The sequence below is a fragment of the Symphalangus syndactylus genome, chromosome 5 (genome assembly GCF_028878055.3).
Source record: "Symphalangus syndactylus isolate Jambi chromosome 5, NHGRI_mSymSyn1-v2.1_pri, whole genome shotgun sequence".
Classification (NCBI taxonomy): Eukaryota; Metazoa; Chordata; class Mammalia; order Primates; family Hylobatidae; genus Symphalangus; species Symphalangus syndactylus.
This window is the reverse complement of record NC_072427.2, coordinates 41,209,778-41,234,060: the sequence shown is the minus strand read 5'-3', so window position 1 is coordinate 41,234,060 and position 24,283 is coordinate 41,209,778. Positions and strand designations below refer to the sequence as shown.

Sequence of the window (24,283 nt, the reverse complement as noted above, 5' to 3'; positions counted from 1 at the left end):
GCCCCCTTCCTGCAGCTTTTTAAAACGCGCATTCCTCTAACGGGAATCCGTAGTAATTCCCTACTTTCTTTGCGAAAGTTACTGCATCTTTTCCCTCATTAGAAAGGCCCGAGTATGTCTGGGAATTAAACTGCCACTCAACCCCACATTTACTTACATCTTTACCACCGCGTCTATTCCTCTCTCACCCCGCCCCCATGGCCCAAGTCTTTAGCCTGGCATTCACGCACCCTCACTGGCAATCTTGGGGGAAGCCTCAGAAAATAGTACAGCAGAAAGCCCAGCGTGGAGGAGCCAGTTGGGAGACTCAGCATGTGGGCACTCTGCTTCTCTGCGCGGAGCCTCCTCTGTCATCGGCAGATCCAGCCCATCTCAGGTTAGACTACAGTCTGTAACCTCTAGCCTCTCCCTCGTTGCGCCCCTCTGGCCTCCATCACTATCGTGCCGGTCGTGGGGACAGATGGGAGGGAATTACGGTATTTACAGCTGCTCTTCGCCGACTCTTGCTCCCCCGCGTGTCGACAACCGAAACTGCAGCGAGGCCCAGAGGCCTCTGCCCACTCCCCTCGGAGTTCCGGGAGGACGCTAAGCGTGAGAAGCCAGGCTCAGGGAAACCGGGCGCGCATATGCTCCTAGTTCCTCTCACCTGGATCCTCTGCGTCAGGTTACATGCGTGCGCTATTTTTCCTTTTGTTTCTTTAAATTTTTTCTGTAGAGACGGTGAGTGTGTGTGTGTGTGTGGGGCGGGGGGTGAGAGGGTAGGTCTCACCATTTTGCCCAGGCCAGTCTCGAACTCCTGGGCTCAAGCGATCCACCTGCCTTAGCCTCCCAAAGTGCTGGGACTACAGGTGTGAGCCACCACGCCCAGCCTGTTTGCGCTGTTTTCTGAGGCTTTCCGCCAAATTGCTTTCTTTCCTGGCGAGAAAGTCACCCCCTAGAATTGGGGTGTCCCAGCGGACTGGCTGGGTGGTTGGATTGAAGGATGTCCTCCAACCTCACCTTCAGCTGTGGCCTGGCTGGGGCCCCAGCACATGGCTCAACACCATAGGAATCACCTGTTTCTCCTTTGGAGCGAGTCACACCTGGAGGCCATTCTCAACTCTCCACAGCTTGCTGTATGTCCCTGAGTGAAGTATTAACCTCTCTGAACCTCACGTGACTCCTCTGTACAGTGGAGCTTCCATATTCTAGCATTTGCCTTACAGAGTTGTCAATATGATTACATGGGATAGTACAGGTTGCAGGTGGAGAGCTGGAGGATAATCACCGCCACCACACTAGGGCACTCATTATGTGCCTGGGCCTAGGCATTTTGAAATAACCCTATTAGAAAAGGATCATCCACAGATAAATAAATTGAAGGTCAGAGAGATTTAGTGATTGAATGGGGTCACACAGCAGAGCTAGGACTGAATTCAGAAAGACATGGATACACAAGTGCTGGGAGATGTGGGTGGAGTCTGAGGTCTATGAGTTTACAGCAGGTGTCCCCAACCCCCCGGGTGGGACCAGTATGGGTTTGTGGACTGTTAGGAACAGGGCTGCACAGCAGGAGGTGAGCAGCAGGCATTACTGTCTGAGCTCTGCCTCTTGTCAGAACAGCAGAGGCATTAGATTCTCATAGGAGCGTGAACCCTATTGTCCCCACATGCGACAGGTTGCTGCACTCCTTATGAGAATCTAATGCCTGATGATCTGAGGTGGAACAGTCTCATCCTGAAACCATTCCAATGGCCCCACCACAACCCATAGAAAAATTGTTTTCCAGGAAACCGGTCCCTGGCGGTAAAAAAATTGGAAACCGCTGATTTAGAGGGTACCTAGGCGCCTGAAAAATAACCTGGCCCTGCCTCCCTTTGGTTAATGCTTTCTTCCTCTAATGGATTATTCATCACCTCTCAATCCAATGCTCGAGGGGCCAGGGACCTAAAAGACCATCCAGGCCTATTTCCTTATGGAGAGAGGGAAGGGACTTGTCCAGTTCCACACTGGGCAGCGCAGATCTGGATTGGAGCTCAGGTCTCTTAGTCCTGTGCTCCTGCTGCTCCTTCCCCCACTGGGTGAGCAATTCTGCAGGGGGCTGCCACTCCTACCCACAATCAAACTGCCCACTTGGAGCACCTGTCCAGGAGCTGCCCACTGGCTACCCCGACCCCACTTGGCTGGGACCTTCTGCCACTCCCTCCCTCCTCTCAAGCAGCTGATTGCTCTAAGCAGAGAGGAAACCAGTGCCATTCTGGCTCCCAAGTGCTGGTACAAGACCAGCAAATATTTACCATTCTTGTGTGTGTGTGTGAGTGGTGTTTGTGTGTATATTTTTTTCTTTTGTTAGAAAAGGGGTAGCACAATATATAACAAGTGATTCATGGTGGTGTCTTCTGGTAGATTGATTGTATTTTGTTCCTTATTTGTTTTTTTGTTTGTTTGTTTGTTTGAGGCAGAGTCTCACTCTGTCGCCCAGGCTGGAATGCAGTGGCCCAATCTCGGCTCACTGCAAGCTCCACCTTCCGGGTTCACGCCATTCTCCTGCCTCAGCCTCCTGAGTAGCTGGGACTACAGGCACCCACCACCATGCCCGGCTAATTTTTTATACATATATTTTTAGTAGAGATGGGGTTTCACCGTGTTAGCCAGGATGGTCTCGATCTCCTGACCTCGTGATCCGCCCACCTCAGCCTCCCAAAGTGCTGGGATTACAGACATGAGCCACCGCACCCGGCCCCTTCTTTGTATTTTAAAATTTCTTTAGTAATGAACAAACATTAATAAGACAAGAAATAAAAAGCTGTTTTAAAATTTCTCTTAAGCAAAAGGCCAACAATCATTTAAAAAATGAGTGGGATAAGAACAGATTGTTCTCAGGAATAAAAAAGAAAAGAAAACGGCTCTTAAACATAGAAACAGATAGATAACCAACTTTGCTTGTAATGATAGAAATGCAAACTAAGATTATAATGAATTACTATTTCTTACTTATCAGATTGGGAAAAATCCAAGTTTTACAGAATGTTCTCCTTGGAAACAGGCACCCTCATACATTGGTAATGGAAATGCAAAATATTTCTGGACCTTATGGAGGAGAATTTGGCAATAGCTAGCAAAGTTATATGTGCATTTACCCTTTGACCAAGCAATCCCATTTATAAGAATAGATCCCATAGATGCACTGGTAAAAATACCAATTGATGCATGCATAAGGTTGGTCATTGTAACTCTATTGTAATAATAAAAGTCTGGAAACAGGGCCAATGTCCATCAACAGGGAGTGGTTGAATAAGCCACCCAATGGAGGACTCTGAGGCTGTACAAAGGATGCAGGAAGATCTTGACAGACTACTGCGGAGAGATCTCTGTAGTAGATTGTTCCCAGAATAAAGCCAGAAGAATGTTCAGAACAGGCAAATCTATGGAGAAGGAAAGTAGATTTGTGGTTGCCTAGGGCTGTGTGTGGAGGGTTGGGGAGGGTAAACTGCAAGGGGGGGTGATAGCTAAAGCATATGGGCTTTCTTTTCTGGGGTGATGAAAATATTAAAATTTAGTGGTGATGGTTATACAACTCTGAACAATACTGTACTAAAAACTATTGAATTATACACTTAAATGGGTGAATTTTAAGGGGGAGGGCAAAGTGAGAAGATGGTATATAGTATGCTACTGCAGTAAAGGGAGAATATATGATTAAATTAAACAATATAGGGGTAAGCATCAACAACACAAATGTTATTTTGTCAGTCAGGATGCAGTGAGGGAAGCAGAATCATGTTGAGGTTATGGGTTAGGGCATTGGTCCCCAACCTTTTGGCACTAGGGTCCAGTTTTGTGGCAGATAATTTTTTTACAGGACTTGGGTGGTGGGGGGATGGTTTTGGGATAAAACTGTTCCCCCTCGGATGATCAGGCATTAGTTAGATTCTCATAAGAAGTGTGCAACCTAGGTCGGGCATGGTGGCTCACGCCTGTAATCCCAGTACTTTGGGAGGCCGAGGCGGGTGGATCACTTGAGGTCAGGAGTTTGAGACCAGCCTTACCAACATGGTGAAACCCCATCTCTACTAAAAAAATACAAAATTAGCCGGGCATGGTGGCGCAAACCTATAATCCCAGCTACATGGGAGGCTGAGGCAGGAGAATTGCTTGAACCCGGGAGGCAGAGATTGCAGTGAGCCATTGCACTCCAGCCTGGGCAACAAGAGCAAAACTCCATCTCAAAAAAAAAAAAAGTGTGCAACCTAGATTCCTCACATGCACAGTTCACAATAGGGTTTCCCCTTCTATGAGAATCTAATGCCACCACTGATCTTTCAGGATGCGGAGCTCAGGTGATAATGCTCGCTCTCCTGCTGCTCACCTCCTGCTGTGTGGCCCAGTTCCTAACAGGCATGGACCGTACTAGTCTGAAGCCTGGGGGTTGGGGACCCCTGGGATTAGGGATCTGTGATAGTAATTTGCCTTACACAGTTGCGGAAGGACCAGAAGGGGAGTTGGGGATCAGAGGAGTCCTTAGTCAGTCATCTGAGAAATCAAGTATGTCCAGCTGCTGAAATGGAACCACAAAGGAAAGCTCCTGGGGAGGTCTATGGGTGGTACTAATGCCCTGGGTCTGCAGCCAAGTCTGTGATGGCCTGGGGCCACTGTTGGTCAGCAGGCTCAGCAGCTGGGAAGAAAAGCTGAATGTGGAGTGAAGGAGAGTGAGAGCAGGCTGGAAGCCAGTGGTGCCCTCTTCATCCATCACCACAGCTGACTATGACAACCTTCAGAGACTTAACTTTGAAACATGTAAATACTTTACATAATTATAAAGCAAAATTAACATTTTTAAATATCTAAAAACCAAAAGCAAAACAAAATAAATAAACCATGCATGTTGAGTTGGTGGCATAACCACATAGAAGACTATTCCAAGTGACTAAAACAGTAACGTGACACTATGCCCCTTGTGGGATGTACACCTGACAAAAGCTTTACAAAAAACATTTAAACTGTTTTCAGGAATAATATCTTTGGCTAGGCGTGGTGGCTCATGGCTGTAATCCAAGCACTTTGGGAGACCTAGGTGGGTAGATTCCCCTGAGGTCAGGAGTTCGAGGACAGCCTGGCCAACATGGTGAAACCCCCATCTCTACTAAAAATACAAAAATGAGCCACGTGTGGTGACGCACACCTGTAGTCCCAGCTACTTGGGAGGCTGAGGCATGAGAATCGCTTGAACCTGGGAGGCAGAGGTTGCAGTGAGCTGAGATTATGCTACTGCACTCCAGCTTGGGCAACACAGTGAGATTCTGTCTTAAAAAAAACAAAAACAAAAAGGGGGAGGGTGCGGCGCAGTGGCTCACGCCTGTAATCCCAACACTTTGGGAGGCCAAGGTAGGTGGAGCACCTGAGGTCAGGAGTTCAACACCAGCCTGACCAACATAGTGAAACCCCATCTCTACTAAAAATACAAAATTAGCCAGGTGTGGGGGTGAGTGCCTGTAATTCCAGCTACATGGGAGGCTGAGGCAGGAGAACTGCTTGAACCCGGGAGGCACAGGTTGCAGTGAGCCCAGATCATACCACTGTACTCCAGCTGGGCGAAAGAGTGAGACTCTGCCTCAGAAAAAAAAAAAAAGGAATCATATCTTTGATTATTATGTTGAAATTGTTATTTTGAGACCGTTTTGAGGGGTTGGCTCAGGGCTCATTAATTGTTAGCTGTTATCATTATGTTATTTTTCAGAGGCCATTCCAAATACCTCCTTCTTCAGGAAGCCTTCTTGAACTATATCCTAAGGACTAATGACTGAAAGATGCTCTTCCTCCTTTGATCCCCAAAGTAGTAACTACACCTATCATGGCTTTGCTGGCTTCTTGCCTTGGGATAGAGATGCCTGAGATCCCATTATCCCTAAATTCAAAGAAGCTGTAAATGCCTTTAAGGCAAAAAGGACATGGACATCCCCCAAGGGTCTGAAGTGCAACCCATTCTGGTGTATTTAATGTGTATCTTTTTGTTTCTATGTGTCTTTGCAAGTCTGTGTTATTTGATGTAAATGCATTTGTAATATTTTTATTGATATTGTCTCCTAGGTCTTATTTGGTTTGGTTATTTATTTTTTCTGCCTAACACTAGGTGTTTAAATCCATATTGCCACGAATACAGCGGGTCCCTTACTTTGAGTGCTGCACAGTTTATCCATCTGCTCTTACAAGAAAGGGCGCTTAGGTTGTCTCCAACTCCCAGCAACCACAGCAACACAGCAACCAGCATACTCCTACATGTCCCTTTATGGGCCTGCAAGAGAATTTCAGAGATCTATATCAAGGAGCTGGATTTTAGTGTTCTCCCGTAATTTCCCTCATTGCTGCCAGAATGTTTTCCAGATTGACAGCCACAGGCTACTCACGCCAGCTCGACAGCTCCATATTCTCCGCCGACATTTGGCTTATTCAGCTTTCTAATTTTTGCCAGTCTTAATGGGTGTAAGTGATATCTCATTGTTATCTTTCTGAACACTAATAAATCCGACCATCTCTTCATATGCTTGCAGACCTGCTGAGGTTGTGGTTCCTTAAACGCCAGCTCACATCTTCGGGGTTTGACTTTCTGCGCCTGAGGCGGCGGGCTCAAGACTCAGCCCTCCGCCCCAAGTCCCGAGAGAGGCGAGGAGGGTGAGCCTGCCAGATGCCTTGTGCGCATCTATCTCCAGGGCTGGGGAGGCTGGGCGAACTCCCAGGGAGTAGACTGAGTCAGGGGCACCTGCGGGAGGAGACTGAGTCAGGGGCACCTGCGGAACTCGGCGTGGCCCCGACACGCCGGCCTCGGGCGGGGAGGCGTGGGCAGATTAAGAGAGCAGGAGGAGGGACCTGCATCCTGGTCCGGGACTGGGGTGGCCGCTGCAGCTGCGCTCCTAGCAGGCGGGGCGTGGGGTCTGGAGGAGCGACCGCCCCCTCCTCTCGGCTCCCTGGGCCCCGCCCCGGCGGACGCGCGCCTCGCGCCCGGGCACCAGCGCGCGCAGGGGCTGCGGAGCGGCAGGGGCTGCGGAGCGGCAGGATGCAGGAGGAGCTGGCGTGGGCGACCGACGGCCGTGAGTCTGCCTGGAGGAGGGAGGGGGGCGGGCCGAGGCCTAGAGGACCCCCGCATCCGTTTGGGGAGTGCCAGGTGTGAGGTTGGCGCCCTCCGAACGGCCACCTCCGAGTTGGGCGTCTGTGTGGCTCCGAGCGGAATGGTTACCGGTCCGCGCACCGGGCCGAGGGGACCTTGCCAGTGCGTCTGGGACTCGGGGACGCCACCCGCCAGGTGAGCGGGGAGCAGCGGCTGAGAGGTCAGCTACAAATAATAAAGGTAATAGCGATCCTTGACTGCGTGCTGTACTTTGTGTGCCAGGCCTTGACCCAGGAGAGGCACGTCATTTGATCTTCGCTGAGGCCATATGGGTAGGACATTATGTTGTCTTCATTTCGCAGATGAGAAACTGAGGCACAGGGTGTTCAAATGAGTTGTTCAAGGTCATACAGCCATTGAGTGGTAGAAGTGCTGAAGGCCCCAGCTCACCCGGAATGCTGGGGCTGGATAGCGAGTGGAGACCGCATTGGATGGGGCACGCACTCAGAGGAGAGGAGCCTGACAGGTGGGATGAGGGCACCTCCGAGCCTCCCTCAAGGAGTGCGCCCAGTGCCAGGGCCTCTAGGCCGGGCAGCAGCGTCTGTGTGGGCATCAGCTGGCCTGGGGCAGCTTTGGCTGCACTGTCTGGGAGAGGAGAGAGAAGGATTGTGTCGGTGTCTGCACTGTGAGTCCTTGATCCTGCAGCCCTGGCTGAATCCTGACAGCTGAATCCCGGGGCTCTCCCTCAAATGCGCATAGTGCAGCTCACTGGATTCCTTTGAGACCTATAGTGTCAAAAATGCTGGCACACTGCATCTACTCAGCTGAGGGATGTGTTGGGGGTGGGAATGCTCAATCAAGATTAGGTACATGGTTCTGCCTGGGGCAGAGGATCACTTGAGTGGGCCTGCGAAGAATGTGTAGCAATGGAGCATTGGACTGTGTGGCAGAGAATTCTGGGAGAGTTCAGAGGACCCAGCATGGGCAAAGGCTCAGACAGCTCAGTGGGTATTGTATGTGGCCAGAAAGAGGGTGCCGGGTGGGAGGTGGATGGAAGAGATGAGACTGGACTTGATTTCATTCTAACTTAACCTTCTCTGGCCTGGCCCTATGCAGTGTCTGCTGGCTTCCCATTGGGACTCCTGGCTCTTTGCCAATACAAACCAGGCCAATCCCCCTAAGCTGCACATAAGATAGAGGGTGCCAGACAGGAAGGGACCTATACAGATCTCTTTCTTCACCCTCCCCCAGTTTTACAATGGAAGAAACAGACCTACAAGGGCGATGTGACTAGCCCAGGATCCTGCTGCTGGAAAGTGGCAGGGCAGGTACTAGAACCCAGGCCTCTGTAAGCTCACATCTGAAGTGGCAGCTCTCTTTGGCTACCAGAATTTGACCCTTTGCCTTGGAGGAATAATAGTGATGATGATGGTGATGGTGGTGGTGGTGGTGGTGGTGTGGTCATTATGTGCCAGACACTGTGCCAGGGGGTTTTCATATCTCATTTCTAATCATGGTATTAACCTTGTAGGGAAGCTCACACTCCCATTTTGCAGATGAGGAAACTGCCTAACACAGCTAGGAAGTGGTTCAGCCAGAGTTGAACCCAGGACTGTGTGATTGCCCCCCGGGGTAGCAACTCTGAGATCCACAAGTTGTATCCATGAGGCCCCAAAAAGCTCAAGATCCTTTTTCTCATCTGGAGAAGACTGTGTGGAATTTATCTAGAAAAACAAACTGCATGGCAGGCCTGTCTCTCACCTCAGTGCATCTTAGCCTTCCCTACAAAGACACTCGTCATCTGTCCCTGGATACACAAAGGGGCTGGGTTCAGACATTCATACTGGACCAAACATGCAGGCTGTGGGGTCACTTGCCCTGCAGTGACTATGCAAAGGGCCAGCAAATATTTGTCTCTGTGCTAGTATGTGTGAGCACTTTGGGAGAGGGGACAGGCATCTATTCGTCTGGGGATTGTTGGTGTCACTCATACAAGCAGAGATTTTTTTGTTTCTGTTTTCTTTTTTTTTTTTTTTTTTAAGATGGAGTCTCGCTCTGTCACCAGGCTGGAGTGCAGTGGCACGATCTCGGCTCACTGCAACCTCCACCTCCCAAGTTGAAGCAATTCTCCTGCCTCAGCCTCCCGAGTAGCTGGGACTACAGGTGTGTGCCACCATGCCCAACTAATTTTTGTATTTTTAGTAGAGACAGGGTTTCACCATGTTGTCGAGGATGGTCTTGATCTCCTGACCTCGTGATCCGTCCACCTCGGCCTCCCAAAGAGCTAGGATTATAAGTGTGAGCCACTGCGCCCAGCCTGTTATTGTTTTCTTTTTAGAGACAGGGTCTCACTCTGTTGCCCAGGCTGGAGTGCAGAGGTGCAATTATAGCTCATTGGCAGCCTCAAACTCCTGGGCTCACGCAATCCTCTTGCCTTAGCCTCCTGAGTAGCCGGGACTACAGGCATGTGCCACCACACCTGGCTAATTTTTTTTTAAAACCTTTTTGTAGAGATGGAAGTTTTGCTTTTTAGCCCAGGCTGGTCTCGAACTCCTGGCTTCAAGCCATCCTCCTGCCTTTGCCTCCCAAAGTGCTGGGATTGCACGCATTAGCCACCATGCCTGGCTCAAAAGCAGTTTTGTGGGTTCCTCCTGTGCCCACCTTTGGGTCTGCTGTGAGCTGGGGGTGGATCAGGAAGAGTTAAGTGTGGCCAGGGCCTCCAAAATGCTTGGAGTCTAGCCATGGAGACTAGACATCCTCACAATCAAGAGCCGTCAGGATGACGGCAGCATGGGGCTCTGGTGGGGATCATCTGGCCCTGGGTCCTCCTGGCTCAGACACTAACCTGCAGTCTGACCCTGAGCCCACAGGTGTGTGTGACCGGGGTTGGCAGGGGGAGCTCTGAGGTTCTCTTTAATCTGAGACTGTGCTAAAGGTGCAGCAATGGGGATGAGAGGAGCACAGAGAAGAGAGAGACCACCGAGAAGGAAAATCAGGGTGGCCTCAGTGTGGGCAGGTGGAAGCTGGTTAGGATTTGGGCAAGAGGGGTTGGAAGAGGCTGGGCGCTGTGGCTCACGCCCATAATCCCAGCACTTTGGGAGGCCGAGGCAGGTGGATCACTTGGGGTCAGGAGTTGAGGACCAGCCTGGCCAACCTGGTGAAACCCTGTCTCTACCAAATATACAAAAATTAACCAGGTGTGGTGACACATGCTTGTAATCCCAGCTACTGAGGAGGCTGAGGTGGGATAATTGCTTGAACCTGGGAGGCGGAGGTTGCAGTGAGACAAGATCATGCCACTGCACTCCAGCCTGGGCAACAGAGGGGTTGGAAGAAGGGGTTGAGGAGCAAGGAGATGGAAGGTACAGGAGTGGGGTAAACATGCCTCTGGCCTCACCCGGCGCTGGCACGCAGTAGGTGGCTCAGTAAATCCTGGCTGTTTTCTACACTAGACTGAGCTGTGGAAAAGGTGGTTACTGACTCCAGAGGGAGTTAATTTCATTTCCTTCCCCAAGAGCAGCTCTTGGGAGGGTACATGAAACTTGGATAATGGGGCACACATTTAGGTTGCTGCAAATGGCTTCGCCCTGCTCTTCCATCTTCGGGGTTTCACCACATCCTGGTTGCGTGGCTGTGGGGTGAGTTAATGAGGAAGAGCAGCCTGTCTGGGGAGGACCCTGACCTTGAGAGGGAGGAGGGCTGTGCCACTCTGCCCCCATTCCTAGCTGAAAGACCCTTGCCCCAGAAATGTTCAGGAGTGGGAATGGGTTGTTTACCTCTCCTGTCTGCAGTGTGGGGGATCCTCCCCCTCATCCTGCACCCCATTTTCTCCCCTCAGTGCTTCCTCTGGAGAGGCAGCTCCACGAGGCCGCCCGCCAGAACAACGTCGGCAGGATGCAGGAGCTGATTGGGAGGAGGGTTAACACCAGGGCCAGAAACCACGTGCGTAATGGGCTTCTCTGAATCGGGGCACCTGGGATAGTGTCGTGATAATGCCAGCGCACAGGCGGAACAGTTTATCTGAGCTACAGGCAGGTGCATTTGCGTGTGTAAACTCGGAGGGAGGCTCAGGCTCTGTGCTCATGGCCTGCATTGTCTCGAGGAATCTGAGGTTTAGAGTGGTTGGGCCCCCACCCAAGGTAAGGGTCAGGATGCCAAGCCAGGCTTGGGCAATTCCAGAGGTCAAACTCTTAACTTCTGGGACCCATCTGAGAGGTTAGAGCCAGGAGGGCCAGGGTCAAAGGTCAGCAGCCAGAAGCTGGCAGATGGGCAAAAGAGGAGGACAGACATTATACAAAGCATCCCACAAACAATTCATTCCCTCTGTGATAAGTTGTCATAAAAGCGTGTGCAGGAGGGTCGGCTTTTTTTCTTTCTTTTTTTTTTTTGAGACAGGACCTCATATCACTGAGGCTGGAGCGCAGTGGAGCAATCACAGCTCACTGTAGCCTTGACCTTCCTGGGCCCTGTTGATCCTCCCATCTCAACCTCCTGAGTAGCTGAGACTACAGGCGTGCACCACCATGCCAGGCTAATTTTTGTAATTTTTCTAGAGATAGGGGTCTTGCCATGTTGCCCAGGCTGGTCTCAAACTCCTGGACTCAAGCTATCCTCCCACCTCAGCCTCCCAAAGTGCTGGGATTACAGGCATGGGCCACCTCACCCTGCCGGAAGTGGCATTTTTGGGGAGCCAGGAGAAGGACAGTATTCCAGGCAGAGGGAACAGTATGGGCAGAAGCCCTGAGGAAGGAAGGAGCAGCTGGGCTCCAGAGAGGGGATGTGGCTTGCCTGAGACCACAGAGAAAACTAGTGCTTCCTTTCATTGTCACCTCATAAGCTGAAAACTACAGAAGGGAGAAGTGGGCACAGGGGCCACAGGCCAGCTTCCCCCAGGCCTACTTGGATAACATTATGAACTGCCAAGGTGGTCTGAGAATGAGGTGGTGGGTCAGGCCCCTTCAGCCCCATTCTGAGAGAAGGAAGGGGACAGAACCCAGGCACTCCAGTGCCTCTCAGGGACTTGGAGGACAATCCTTGGCCACATGGGGCTTTCCAGCAGGGGGAACAGCAGGAAAAGGCCTAGAGGTGGGAAGCTGCTCGGCATTTCTGAGAAGCAGTGGTGGGCAGTGCCAGACCATGCAGCGCCTCATCATCCCCAAGGTTAGGAGTTTATCCTGAGAGCCATGAGAAACTGTGAAGAGTTTTAGATGGGGACAGATGTGTCCAGTCATTTTACTATGTTGGCATTGGCTGCCATGTAGGAGAGGAGCATGTGGCAGAATGGGGCTGGGTCCCCTGCCAGCTGGGGACCAGAGCCAGCAAAGACCCTTCCAGCCTGCAGACCAGCTGTCCTGGGGGAGGGTGTGGGAGGTGGTCCAGGCAGCCAGGTGGCAGCGGCACCTGACAAGTGTCATCTCCCTCCGGGCAGGTGGGCAGGGTGGCCCTGCACTGGGCTGCAGGTGCAGGGCACGAGCAGGCTGTGCGTCTGCTTCTGGAGCACGAGGCTGCTGTGGACGAGGAGGATGCGGTAGGGGCCCTCACAGAGGCATGTCTGTGTGTACGTGTCTGTCTGTCTGTCTGTCTCAGGGTGGGGCACTGGAGATCTCTCTGGGTCTATGAGCCGGTTGACGAGATTGCTGCTAATATGCAGACATTCAGGTGGAGGGTGGCAGGGAGTCAAAGGCTTCAGGCGCCAGGGACACTGCACTGATTCCGTTTTCCTCCTCAACAGTAATGAAGAGCTCTCCACTTTCAAGGGTCTTTCAGTTCTCAGAGAGTCTTTTCAGTCCCTCATGATACCATGTGAACAGGGAGAGGGCTGTAGAACAGATAATTGGGTGGATTGATAGAGGCCTGATTAGCAAAAGCACCAGGAGGAAAGTCTCTCATGATATGCCACAGGGCTCTGCCCTGGCTAACACTTCAATCAAAGTCTTGGATAAAGACTAATAATAGTCTTAGTTAACCAATTGGCAGGCAGTGTGTTGCTGAGAGAGAGCACTGATGAGTAATGGGGTCTTTAAAATTATCTCTACAGATTTGGGAAAAAGGCTGAATCTAATAATGACATTTGAAAGGGATACACTTATGGCTTTGTCTACATTTAAATTAAAGCACCTGGGCACAATGGCTCACGCCTGTAATCTCAGCACTTTGGGAGGCCAAGTGGGTGGATCACTTGATCCTGGGAGTTTGGGACGAGCCTGGGCAACATGGCGAAACTCCGTCTCTACCAAAAAATACAAAAATTAGCCAGTCTCATAACCTGGTGTCTAAATAAATAAATAGATAAAAATTTTAAAATAAAAAATAAAACCATAAACTTCCGTGCAGCGACTTGGTTGTCCATGAAAACAATTTTCTTTGTTCCGGCTTCTCTCTGCTCCCAGGCCTCACTATGGGGGGCTTGATTACTAGTTAGGGTTGAGGTGAGGCAGCAACCCGTACCTCCCCATTCCCCAGTCCTGTCTCCTCCCTGTACCTGCTTAGGCCTCATTTAGGGATGCCTTTAGGAGCAGAACGTCTAGGATCCTTAGTCTGAGATCCCCGGTAAAACACTAGAGCCTTTTGCATCAACTCTTTATACCCACAAAGACCCCCACTATCACCACTGTGCTGTTACTTCTTCCTTCAGGGCTTTAATGAGAAAAGAAGCTATGAGGGAGAACAGTAAGAGGGGACCCTTTTAGAAATCCTCCGTGTTGGCCGGGCACGGTGGCTCACACCAGTAATCCCAGCACTTTGGGAGGCCAAGGCAGGAGGATCATCTGAGGTCAGGAGTTTGAGACCAGCCTGGCCAACATGTTGAAACCTAGTCTCTACTAAAAATACAAAAATTTGCTGGGTGTGGTGGCGCACACCTGTGATCCCAGCTACGGGGGAGGCTGAGGCAGGAGAATTGCTGGAACCTGGGAGACGGAGGTTGCCGTGAGCCAAGATTGCAGCACTGCACTCCAACCTAGGTGACAAAGCGAGACTCCGTCTCAAAAAAAAAAAAAAAAAAGAATCCTCTGTTTCTTTTGCAAATGGCAATAAGTAACCTTTTGAAAAATAAGACAGCCTGGTGGGCTTGCCTGCCGTAGTAATGCGGTTTGGGAAATACTGGAGAAGGGAAATCCTGTTGTTGGAGGAAAGTCTCTAGTGATATGCCACAGGACTCTGGCCTGGACAGTTCCTAGGAACTATGTATGTGGGGAAAGCTGGTATAGGACTGTGACACATCCCGGGGGTCCCCACTGTCAGGAGGCTCTGGCTCCCCTGGCTCTCCCTCCCCCAGTCCTGAGCCTTCACCCTTTTTATTCCCGAGCGCCTTGGGACTCCTTCCTCTGGACTCTGCCCGTGCTTGTTCTTTTTCTTTCCTCCTGCAGCCAGCCCACAGTTGCTGGCCTCTTTGGCTCTAGTTAAGGCCAGCTGTAGACCCTCATTTGTTTTTTGTTTTGTTTGATAATTTTTAATTAAAAAAATATGCCCCCATCTTTGATGATAAACCCTCATTTAAGGCTCTATGCGAGGTCCAACACCTTCTGTAGGATTTCATGAGAAAGAACTTAAATGCTTGTGGTCCCTGCTGGCTCTTGCTTCCAGCTTCTGGTTAACTTTTGGCGTTCTCTCGAAATTTTGCAAATAGTCCTTTGACTCCACCCTGGCGTCATCCCAAACATGGTACCTCTCCCCAGTTTCTAGGGACTCCATTCACAGAAGGCTTGTGGTGTGGTTTTCCAAACTGGGAAATAGAGGAGACCTACATTACACATGAAAACAATGTAAAAATCCTAAAAACCCCTCTTTGACATTCTGTTCTTTAAAGGCCCTTGGTCCTTTCCTTGCCTTGGCCCCAGCCTCTGCTTCCCTCCTCTCTCCAGTGCTGTCGTTGTTTGCACCACCCCGCTCCTGCCTCCAGATTCCCGCCTGTTTCTAAAGCAAAGCAGTGCAACTCTCTTTGGATGCTCGGGAGCCTGCTAATCAGTGAGTTCCCTCTGAGTTTCACCTTTTGCCTCAACCCTTTGTCAAGGCTTTTACCCAAACACAGTTCCCTCCCTAAGAGGAATTCTGGTGCCAGCCGCTAAGACCCCTTTTATTGGTACCCTCACAAAGGCTCCTGGTGGAGCCACACCCAAGGAGGCACTGCAAAAAACCATTCCCAGGATCTGGATGGCTCTAGATGTATCCCCAGAGCTGAGTTTGGAGGCCTGGGGTTGCTCTTCACAGAGAAGAAAAGACTCCGGGGAGGTGGGGGAAATGCAGACCCCTACTGCAGTGGAGGTCAGTGAAGGGACTCAGGACCCTGGAGCACAGTGCAGATGTGGAGGAACAGCACCCTGCAAACAGGCGTGGGGCTGCCCTGAGTGGAGGCATAGACATGTTTTCAGTTGCTCCAGAGAGTTGGTGGGATGGAAATTGCAGGAGTGCAGATTTCAGTAGAGCTCGAGGAGGCATTTCTAACAGAAGCCAGTGTTTGACTGCGCAGGGATGTCTCTTGAGGTGGTGTGGTGCTGAAGACAAGCTATCTGCCTTGAAGATATTCTATGGGATATTTATTTATTTATTTATTTTTGAGACAGGCTCTCACTCCATTGCCCAGGCTGGAGTGCAGTGGTACAATTTTGGCTCACCATAACCTTTGCCTCCTGGGTTCAAATGATCCTCTCATTTCAGTCTCTCAAGTAGCTGGGACTACAGGCATGTACCACCATGCCCAGCTAATTATTTTTTTTATAGAGACAGGTCTCATTATATTGCCCAGGCTGGTCTTGAACTCCTGGGCTCAAGTGATCCTCCCACCTTGGTCCCTCCCAAAGTGTTGAGATTACAGGCATGAGCCACCATGCCCAGCCTCTGTGGGAGATTTAAACAGTCCATTCTTAAACACCAGTCCAGGATAAGGTCTTCACTAGTCATAGCAAATCAGAAAACAGGGACGATGTATTTTTCATGAAGCTACATTTGTTTTTTATCTTTGTTTGTTTGTTTGTTTTTGAGACAGGGTTTCACTCTGTCACCAAGGCTGAGTGTAGTGGTGTGATCACAGCTCATTGCAGCCTCTACCTCCTGGGCTCAAGTGATCCTCCCACCTCAGCCTCCTGAGTAGCTGGGACCACAGGAGTGTGCCTCCATGCCTGGCTTATTTTTAAGAAAATGTCTGTAGAGATGGGGTCCCCCTATTTTGCCCAGTCTGGTTTCAAACTCCTGGGCTCAAATGATCCCCATCTCAGAGTGTTGGGATTACAGGTGTGAACCACCATGCCCAGTTATGAAGCTTTATTTGTCAAGAATATATTCTAAGATTGGTTCCTTACAAATTTTTTCTTTTAAAATGGTCTTTCTTTATGAAATGATGATGAGAGTAAATGGCAGCTGGGTTTTTTTTTGTTTGTTTTGGGACGAAGTCTCACTCTGTCGCTCAGGCTGGAGTGCAGTGGCGCGATCTCACCTCACTGCAACCTCCGCCTCCTGGGTTCAAGTGATTCTCCTGCCTCAACCTCCCAAGTAGCTGGGATTACAGGTGCCCACCACCACGCTTGGCTAATTTTTGTATTTTTCATAGAGACGGGGTTTCATCATATTGGCCAGGCTGGTCTTGAACTCCTGACCTCATGTGATCCTCCTGCCTCAGCCTCCCAAAGTGCTGGGATTACAGGCGTGAGCCACCAAGCCTGGCCGGCAGCTGTTTTATTTTTTTCATTTAGCAAAAAATAAATTTAAAAAGTTTGCAACAGTACATCAGCCTCTATTTAAAAAAAAAATCTTGGTCTTTAAATTCCTAAAGCTTGGAGCTCCCTGGACTAAGTGGCACTTATAGTTCCTTCTGGTTGTATGGTTTAGTCATAAGGCACAGGGCCTGGCTGGCACAGCCACGCCTTCCCACATTCTTCTCACCTCCTCTATGTCCTCTCCCCTAGTTTGGGATGAACGCGCTTCTCCTGTCTGCCTGGTTCGGCCACTTACGAATCCTCCAGATCTTGGTAAACTCAGGGGCCAAGATCCACTGTGAGAGCAAGGTAAGGCCTCAGCTGGTAGACCCCTGTCCCCTCAGCTCCCCCGGCGCTGGATGCACAGGTCTCCTCCGACCTCTGTCCCCCACCCCTGCTTGCCCCTCCTGCCTCTGCCTGTCCGTCTTTCATCTGATCTCCCCCACCTCCCTTTACTATTCAGTGAGTTGGGAGAGTTCCCAGCCCTCTGGCTGGCCTCCTTATTTACAAGACAGAAATCAAAGTAACTCCCTCAGAGGGTAGTTAGGAAAATTAAATGAGAAGGAGGTGAGGTCTCCTTCACCCTCCTGCCAGGCCCTGCACCCCTTGTGCTCAGTGCAGTGGGGTGAAAGGAGCAAAGCATCATTTACCAAGTGTGGTATGGTGGGCGAGTTTCTCTATCAGCCTGCACTGGGATTTGAGGGAGCAGGGCCCCAGCAAGTGAGAGTGCCCGGAATTCCTCCACTGGTGTCTCACCTTTTAGGGTGTCAGTGGCCCATAGGAAAATGTAAACATTTCTGGGCCAAATCCCTCAGCCAGGAGTTCTCACATGGGTTCTTGGAGAAAATTCAGAGGACCTATGAACTTGGATTGGAAAAAAGTGCATATTTATTTTGGCTAACTTCTTGAAAATTTAGCATTTCTTTCTTTCTTTCCTTCCTTCCTTCCTTCCTTCCTTCCTTCCTTCCTTCCTTCCTTCCTTTCTTTCTTTCGAGATGGAGTCTTGCTGTGTCACCCAGGCTGGAGTGCAGTGGCGTGATCTCAGCTCACTGTAACCTCCGCCTACTGGGTTCAAGCAATTCTCTTGCCTCAGCCCCCAGAGTAGCTGGGACTATAGGCGCATGCCACCACGCCCGGCTAATTAGCATTTTTTCAATCATGAATGTAGGTAATATTAGTACTTGTGACTTTGTCACTAATAGAAAATGTAGCTATTTTCATATCACATGAAAGTTTTTGCAGTTATCTTAAAATACTCCTTACACTTATCATTACACTGAAATTATGGCAGTGATTAGATCCTTCAGTAGATCTTGTTGTTTAACGGGTCAGTAAGGAAGCACAGATGTTACTAGATTGAAAACTTGGTTTGTAATATTTTGATAACTTAATTTCAATATAGTTGGTTTCCTTTTATGGTAGGCAGAATAATGGCACCCCAAAGATGTCCATATCCTGATCCCTAGAACCTCTGAACCCCCCAGAACCTAACACGCCAATAGGAATTTGTTGGGTGTGATGTGATGTGTATGAGGTGTGATGAAGGAGGCAGGGCTGGAGTGATGCGAGCCACTAGCCAAGGAATTCAGGCAGCTTCTAGAAGCTGGAAAAGGCCAGGAAGTGGATTTTCCCCAAGAGCTTCCAGAAGAAACACAGCATTGCCAACCCAATTTAGACTTCTGACCTCCAGTATTGTAAAATAATAAATTTGTGCTGTTTTATGCCATGAAGCTTATGGTAATTTGTTATAGCAGCAATAGGAAACTAATACGCCATTGTAAGCCTGTGTATTTGATTAATTTTTTTCCTGTATAATTTTTTTTTTTGCATTTAAGTAAATATTCTGAGAAGAGGTCTATAGGCTTCACCAGATGTAAAAGGGTTGTGGCACATAAGAGGTCTGTCTCATGCCATTGTTAGGATCCTGTTGGCAGTAGTGGGAGTGCCTGAAAGCATTTGGGTTGGAAAATCCATCCCAGAGAACCATGCCCCTATGTGGTGAGTCACAAGATGTGAGCTGGAGTGTGGGAGGGAGGGGCCAGCAGGAGGGCGCCCTGTGAATACACCTAGGTTCAAGCTTAGGGTTCTGCTGTCTGGTCCTGCCAGCCTGGCCTGGCTTGGCCTTGGAAGGGCTCAGTGGCCCTGGGGAATCCAGTGCTGTCTTGATGGAGTATACTATAAATAGAGTTGTGAATGAGCCTCCATGTTCTAGAATGAGGGAGGCGGGGTCTTGGGTGTATATGGAGGGTGAGGTTCTGAGTCATGGACTCTTCTAGTTAAGCAGATCCCCTCTATATTCGATTTCTGTTTTTGGCAACAAATCACTCTAAAATTTAAAAGTAACGAATCTGAAAGTAATGATATATTATTTTCCACAATTCTGTGGTTGGCGGGCAGTTCCTGTGGCCTTGCCTGGGCTCACCTACGAGGCTGCAGTCAGCAGGTGGGTGGGCTGGGGGCTGGCTGGCCCTGGAGGGTCTCACTCACATGTCGGGAGCCTCTGCGTAAGGGTTGGAACGTCTGGGATGGTGCGGCTGGTTTCTCCAGGTGGCCACTGATCCTTAGGGAGTTCAGCCTAAACTTCCTTATGTGTCTGCCTCAGGACAGCAAAAGAGCCAGAGCAGAATTGGCAAGGGCTCTAGAGGACAAGGCTGGAAAGCCACGTGGTATCACCTCCATTACATTCAAAAGCCCATCACAGGACCAGTGTAGATTCTCAGTGAGAAGAGTAGCACGATCCTGGGGTGTGCTTCCAAGGGCAGGATGAATAGATGCAGCCAGCTTTGCAAATGATAGACCCCACTCTTCCTTTCAACCTCTTGTTCAAGGTCATCCCCAAAGGGATTCATCCTACCTGTAGATGCCACAGGCCCAGTCCTGCTTCTGCCCTGAAGCTTTCTCCTTTCCCTGCTGTTTATGTAGCTCTACCTTGCCAGGCATTGGTGATATTTACAGTTTTACTAAACTATAGACTACAATAAGATTTCAGCAGTTTTTCCATTAATATTCTATAATACTTTAGTCATTTTGTCTCCTTAGTCTCTTCCAATCTTGTGATGATTTCTTCGTTTTTCCTTGTTTTCCATGACCTTAACCCTTTTGGAGACTAGTAGCCAAGTATTTTGTGGAATGTCCTTCAATTTGGGTTTGTCTCGTGTTTCCCTCATGAAAATCATCAGTCCAGGGCTATGGAATTTGGGAAGAACACAAGAGGGAAGTGCCCTTCTCATCCCTTCATATCAAGGGGTCCATGATACCAACATGAAATACACACATTGGACCGGGCATGGTGGCTCATGCTTGTAATCCCAGCACTTTGGGAGGCCGAGGCAGGCAGATTGCCTGAGTTCGGGAGTTCGAAACCAGCCTAGGCAACATGGCGAAACCCCGTCTCTACTAAAAATACAAAAAATTAGCCAGGCGTGGTGGTGGCTGCCTGTAATCCCAGCTACTCGGGAGGCTGAAGCAGGAGAATTGCTTGAACCCAGGAGGTGGAGGTTGCAGTGAGCCGACATCATGCCACTGCACTCTAGCCTGGGAGACAGAGCGAGACTCCGACTCAAAAAAAAAAAAAAAAAAGAAATACACATATTGAAAATTTATATTCACTGAGATCTGACCACTGTCAAGATGTAAAACACCGTTCTACCGATTTTTATGACCCACTGATGGATTGCAAACAGGACTTCAAATAATCTGACCTTAATACAAGGCAGGAGTAGAAGCTCTGGGGCATAAACATAGTATTTGCAAGTCTCCCTCCTTTTGCTTCTAGGCCCCAGAGACCTTCTTCCTGTCTACCCTCAACCCAGGCCACTTCCCTCTACTCCCTGCAGACCACATCTGCTCTTAATCTGCCCTAGAAGGTGAGGAGGTCACTTCCTAGTGACATACACTGGTCACTTGGTCACCTGCTTCTTCATTAGCAGCTGTATCAAGGGAGGCAGATACCTAGAACCTTCTTAACTGTTCTGGAGGCTACTAGTGCTATACGACCTCACCATACATGTTTGAATTAATTTTCAGTTGATAAAATACTTTTCCTGTAGGTCCAGTCCTCTCAACCACCCGCTGAAGTGGTCAGGGATTATGATGCTAGTTTGTCCTGTGTGAAAGTGGAGGCTCAGAGAGGTGGAGGTAACTGGCCCGAGACTCCGGAGCTGAGGGGTGCTGGAGTTGGCATTTGAATTTTGGCATCCCGACTCCTGCCAGCCCCCCTGAGGCTAAGTGGGCAGCAGAGTGGGTTATCCCTGGGGTCCATTCATCATTTATGTTGTTGTATCCATGGGGAGGCTGTGTTCTGGGTCCCGAACACTCGCTGTTTGGGAGACTGGCAGTGTGTGAAAAGGGCCTCCCTTCACAGACTGCAGGGACCCTCCTGCACTTGTTTCCAGGATGGCCTGACCTTACTGCACTGCGCAGCCCAAAAAGGCCATGTGCCTGTGCTGGCGTTCATAATGGAGGACCTGGAGGATGTGGCCCTGGACCATGTAGACAAGGTGAGAGTGCCTCAGGGCTACTCATCATTCCCATTGGGCGCGGGGCTCCTGGGGCCACTCTTGCCCACTGGGCTTACCACATTCCTTGGGTTCATCCTATGATCTTTGGGCATATTGCACCTGGCCTGGGGAGCCGCTGGTTGGGAAGAGGTGTTGGGGCACAAACGAGCAGAATACAAGCAGAACACAGTCAGTTGCTGCAGAGAGGCCCAGATCAAGGACTAGGTGGGTTAGAAAAGCAAGCCATTGCTTCTGCTTCCTGGAGGAGGTGGCATTTTGTAAATAAACTGGATTTGTGGGTAAGATTGGAAATCAGGGGTTGGAGGGGGCACCAAATGGAAGAGTGAGGCTTGTGGGAGCTTTAGGGACAGGAAAGGGCTCTCGTGTGAGTTCTGAGGGACTGGAATCTTAGGAGGGAAGGTCTGATGGGTGGTTGGGGGTCCCTCTGGCGATCTCAACTCCCATCCTCAAGAATCTGTTTATTCATTAGGCAGCAAGGAGCCACCTAAGGGCTTCAGCCAGGGAGGGACCCCAGCAAGTGGCTCTTGTTGGGAAGTTGGGTCTGGGCTTTCCAGGCAGAGTGTGGGGAGGCAAGGGGAGAGGACAGTGTCTGGGGCAGGAGAGACCACTGCAAAGCCAGAGTGGTTGGGGAACAGAGGCCAGGTGGGCAGAGGCAGGTATGCCCACTGACAGAGTGAGGAAGGCTCACACCACTTCTCCTCCTGGCCAGCTGGGGAGGACGGCGTTTCACAGGGCAGCTGAGCACGGGCAGCTGGATGCTCTGGACTTCCTCGTGGGCTCTGGATGTGACCACAGTGTCAAAGACAAGGTACTGTGTCCGTGAGGCTCTGGGATCCTGACCAGGGTGCAAAACTTGCCACCTTCCAGGCTCTGGCTCCTCACCTGTGTCCACGTCCGACTCCCATTGTTTTGTGCTGGAGGCCGTGTGGCCCAAAGATGAGAGCATATTTAGTGTTCATCCAGCAGGCCCTTCACCAGCATGTGCTATGGGCCAGCCCTGTGCTACAGGTTGGTGGCATAAAGATGCCCAAGACACCATTTCTTACTCGAGGAACTCAGTGCCACAGTCATAGTAAGGATTTCTGATCTGACATGGCTGGCCAGGGTGGCGGACCTGGAGGGTTGGTAGTGCTGCCTAGAGTGGGTTGAGCAGGGCTGTGATCTACTGGGGTTGTCTGTTGTTGGCAGATGTGGGGAAGTGTTAGGGGGTGGTAGACACACATCTGCTCGACTATGGTTATGGCAGGAATAGGTTGGGAGCGTGGGGGAGGCAGCATATCATTCAGGGCTTATGAGCAAGATTTCACCAATCTGAGAAGGGGTAAGGGACGGGGACTGGAGGGTCTACCCTGCCAATGACTCTTATCATTGGACCCTTGTGAATCATTAGACAAAATATGTCATAGCAAATTCTCTCTTTTTTTTTTTTTTTTTTGAGACGGAGTCTCGCTCTGTTGCCCAGGCTGGAGTGCAGTGGCGCTGTATCGGCTCACTGCAAGCTCCACCTCCTGGGTTCACACCATTCTCCTGCCTCAGCCTCCCGAGTAGCTGGGACTATAGGCGCCCGCCACCACACCCGGCTAATTTTTTTGTATTTTTAGTAGAGACGGGGTTTCACTGTGTTAGCCAGGATGGTCTTGATCTCCTGACCTCACGATCCACCCGCCTCAGCCTCCCAAAATGCTGGGATTACACGCGTAAGCCATCATGCCCGGCCTGTTACAGCAAATTCTTTTTTTTTTTTGAGACAGAGTGAGACTGTCACGCCAGGCTGGAGTGCAGTGGCGCGATCTTGGCTCACTGCAAGCTCCGCCTCCCGGGTTCACGCCATTCTCCTGCCTCAGCCTCTCCGAGTAGCTGGGACTACAGGCGCCCGCCACCACTCCCGGCTAATTTTTTTTTTTTTTTTGTATTTTTAGTAGAAACCCACGGGGTTTCACCGTGGTCTCGATCTCCTGACCTCGTGATCTGCCCGCCTCGGCCACCCAAAGTGCTGGGATTACAAGCGTGAGCCACCGCGCCCGGCCCGTTACAGCAAATTCTAAATGATGCCTCCAACAAAGAGATTAACTCCATTATTAATCTTCTGGTTAACGTGGTTGGCCAGGATAGAGGGAGTTCTGTGTATAATGAAGTGATGGAGAGCTCACACACAAATGCACTGCAGGGTCTTGGAACTTGAAGGCGTCTGAATTCAGCCTTCTCGTTTTACAGCTGTGGAAACTGATGCCCAGAGTCACACAGTAAGACACAGATAGAGCTGGATTTGGAAGCAGCATCCTAATGCATAAAGCTGTCTTTATCCCCTTGCCAGGCTGCCTCCTGGGTTGGACCACCTTGGGTTCTGCACTGAGTCCATCCATACTCATCCTTTTGGGCTGAGCAGGTCCTGCCCTGTGCAAGGCACTGGGCCAGGAACTGGGCATACAGAGTGGGGAGGGCAGTGTCTGCCAGGACTGGCTAACCCAAGAGGCAAAATGGTCACACCTCAGGGCCCCAGGAGAGCATGGGCACCAAGAACAGAGAAAGACAAAATACAGCTTTGATGAACTTCTCCAGAATCTTGCAATCAGAAATTTTGTAAAGAAGCTTTTAAAATTGCATACCCCTGTTAAGTTTTGTGTTTTCAGAATGGGAGTGTTTTCATTTTCAGTTTCATCTGGGGAGGGGGACACAGTAAGTTTTTCAATGCCTGATAAGGGGGATAGGCCTCTTAGAGTCAATGACAACACAGGTCACTCCATGTGTACTCTAGAATGCTAGGGGGGCTTTGAGAGCCCAGAGAGAGCTATTAACTCTGCTTGGAAGGGCGAAGTGCTTCTGTCAAGACCTCACAGAAGTGGAGATGCTGGACATCCCCAAGGTGGAGGGGAGAGGGCCCCGGGCCCACGCCAAGGCTGCCTTCTGCCCAGCTCTCCTGTCTCTGAGCCCCCTGCCCTGCCCAGGGAAGTGCGAGTGCCTGTCAGGAATCCATGTGTGCCACTTGCAGCTTC

General features: G+C 50.3%; 1 protein-coding gene across 9 annotated transcripts in view; it reads left to right on the top strand.

Moving 5' to 3' along the window:
- The first annotated feature begins 6,912 nt into the window (after positions 1 to 6,912).
- Positions 6,913 to 24,283, top strand: part of ANKDD1A (ankyrin repeat and death domain containing 1A) — a 44,329-nt gene continuing 26,958 nt past the window's right edge. For 2 of the 9 annotated variants that reach the window (XM_055278136.2, XM_063638911.1), the window contains exons 1-6: positions 6,922 to 7,064; positions 10,920 to 11,023; positions 12,510 to 12,638; positions 16,981 to 17,079; positions 21,165 to 21,269; positions 22,000 to 22,098. In XM_055278136.2, the coding sequence (XP_055134111.1) occupies positions 7,031 to 7,064; positions 10,920 to 11,023; positions 12,510 to 12,638; positions 16,981 to 17,079; positions 21,165 to 21,269; positions 22,000 to 22,098 (570 nt within the window). In that variant the 5' untranslated portion in view covers positions 6,922 to 7,030. Of the gene's footprint in view, positions 7,065 to 10,919; positions 11,024 to 12,509; positions 12,639 to 12,670; positions 15,047 to 16,980; positions 17,080 to 20,636; positions 20,908 to 21,133; positions 21,270 to 21,999; positions 22,099 to 24,283 lie in introns of those variants that run through there. The other 7 variants (XM_063638907.1, XM_063638908.1, XM_063638910.1 and 4 more) reach the window with 7 other exon arrangements.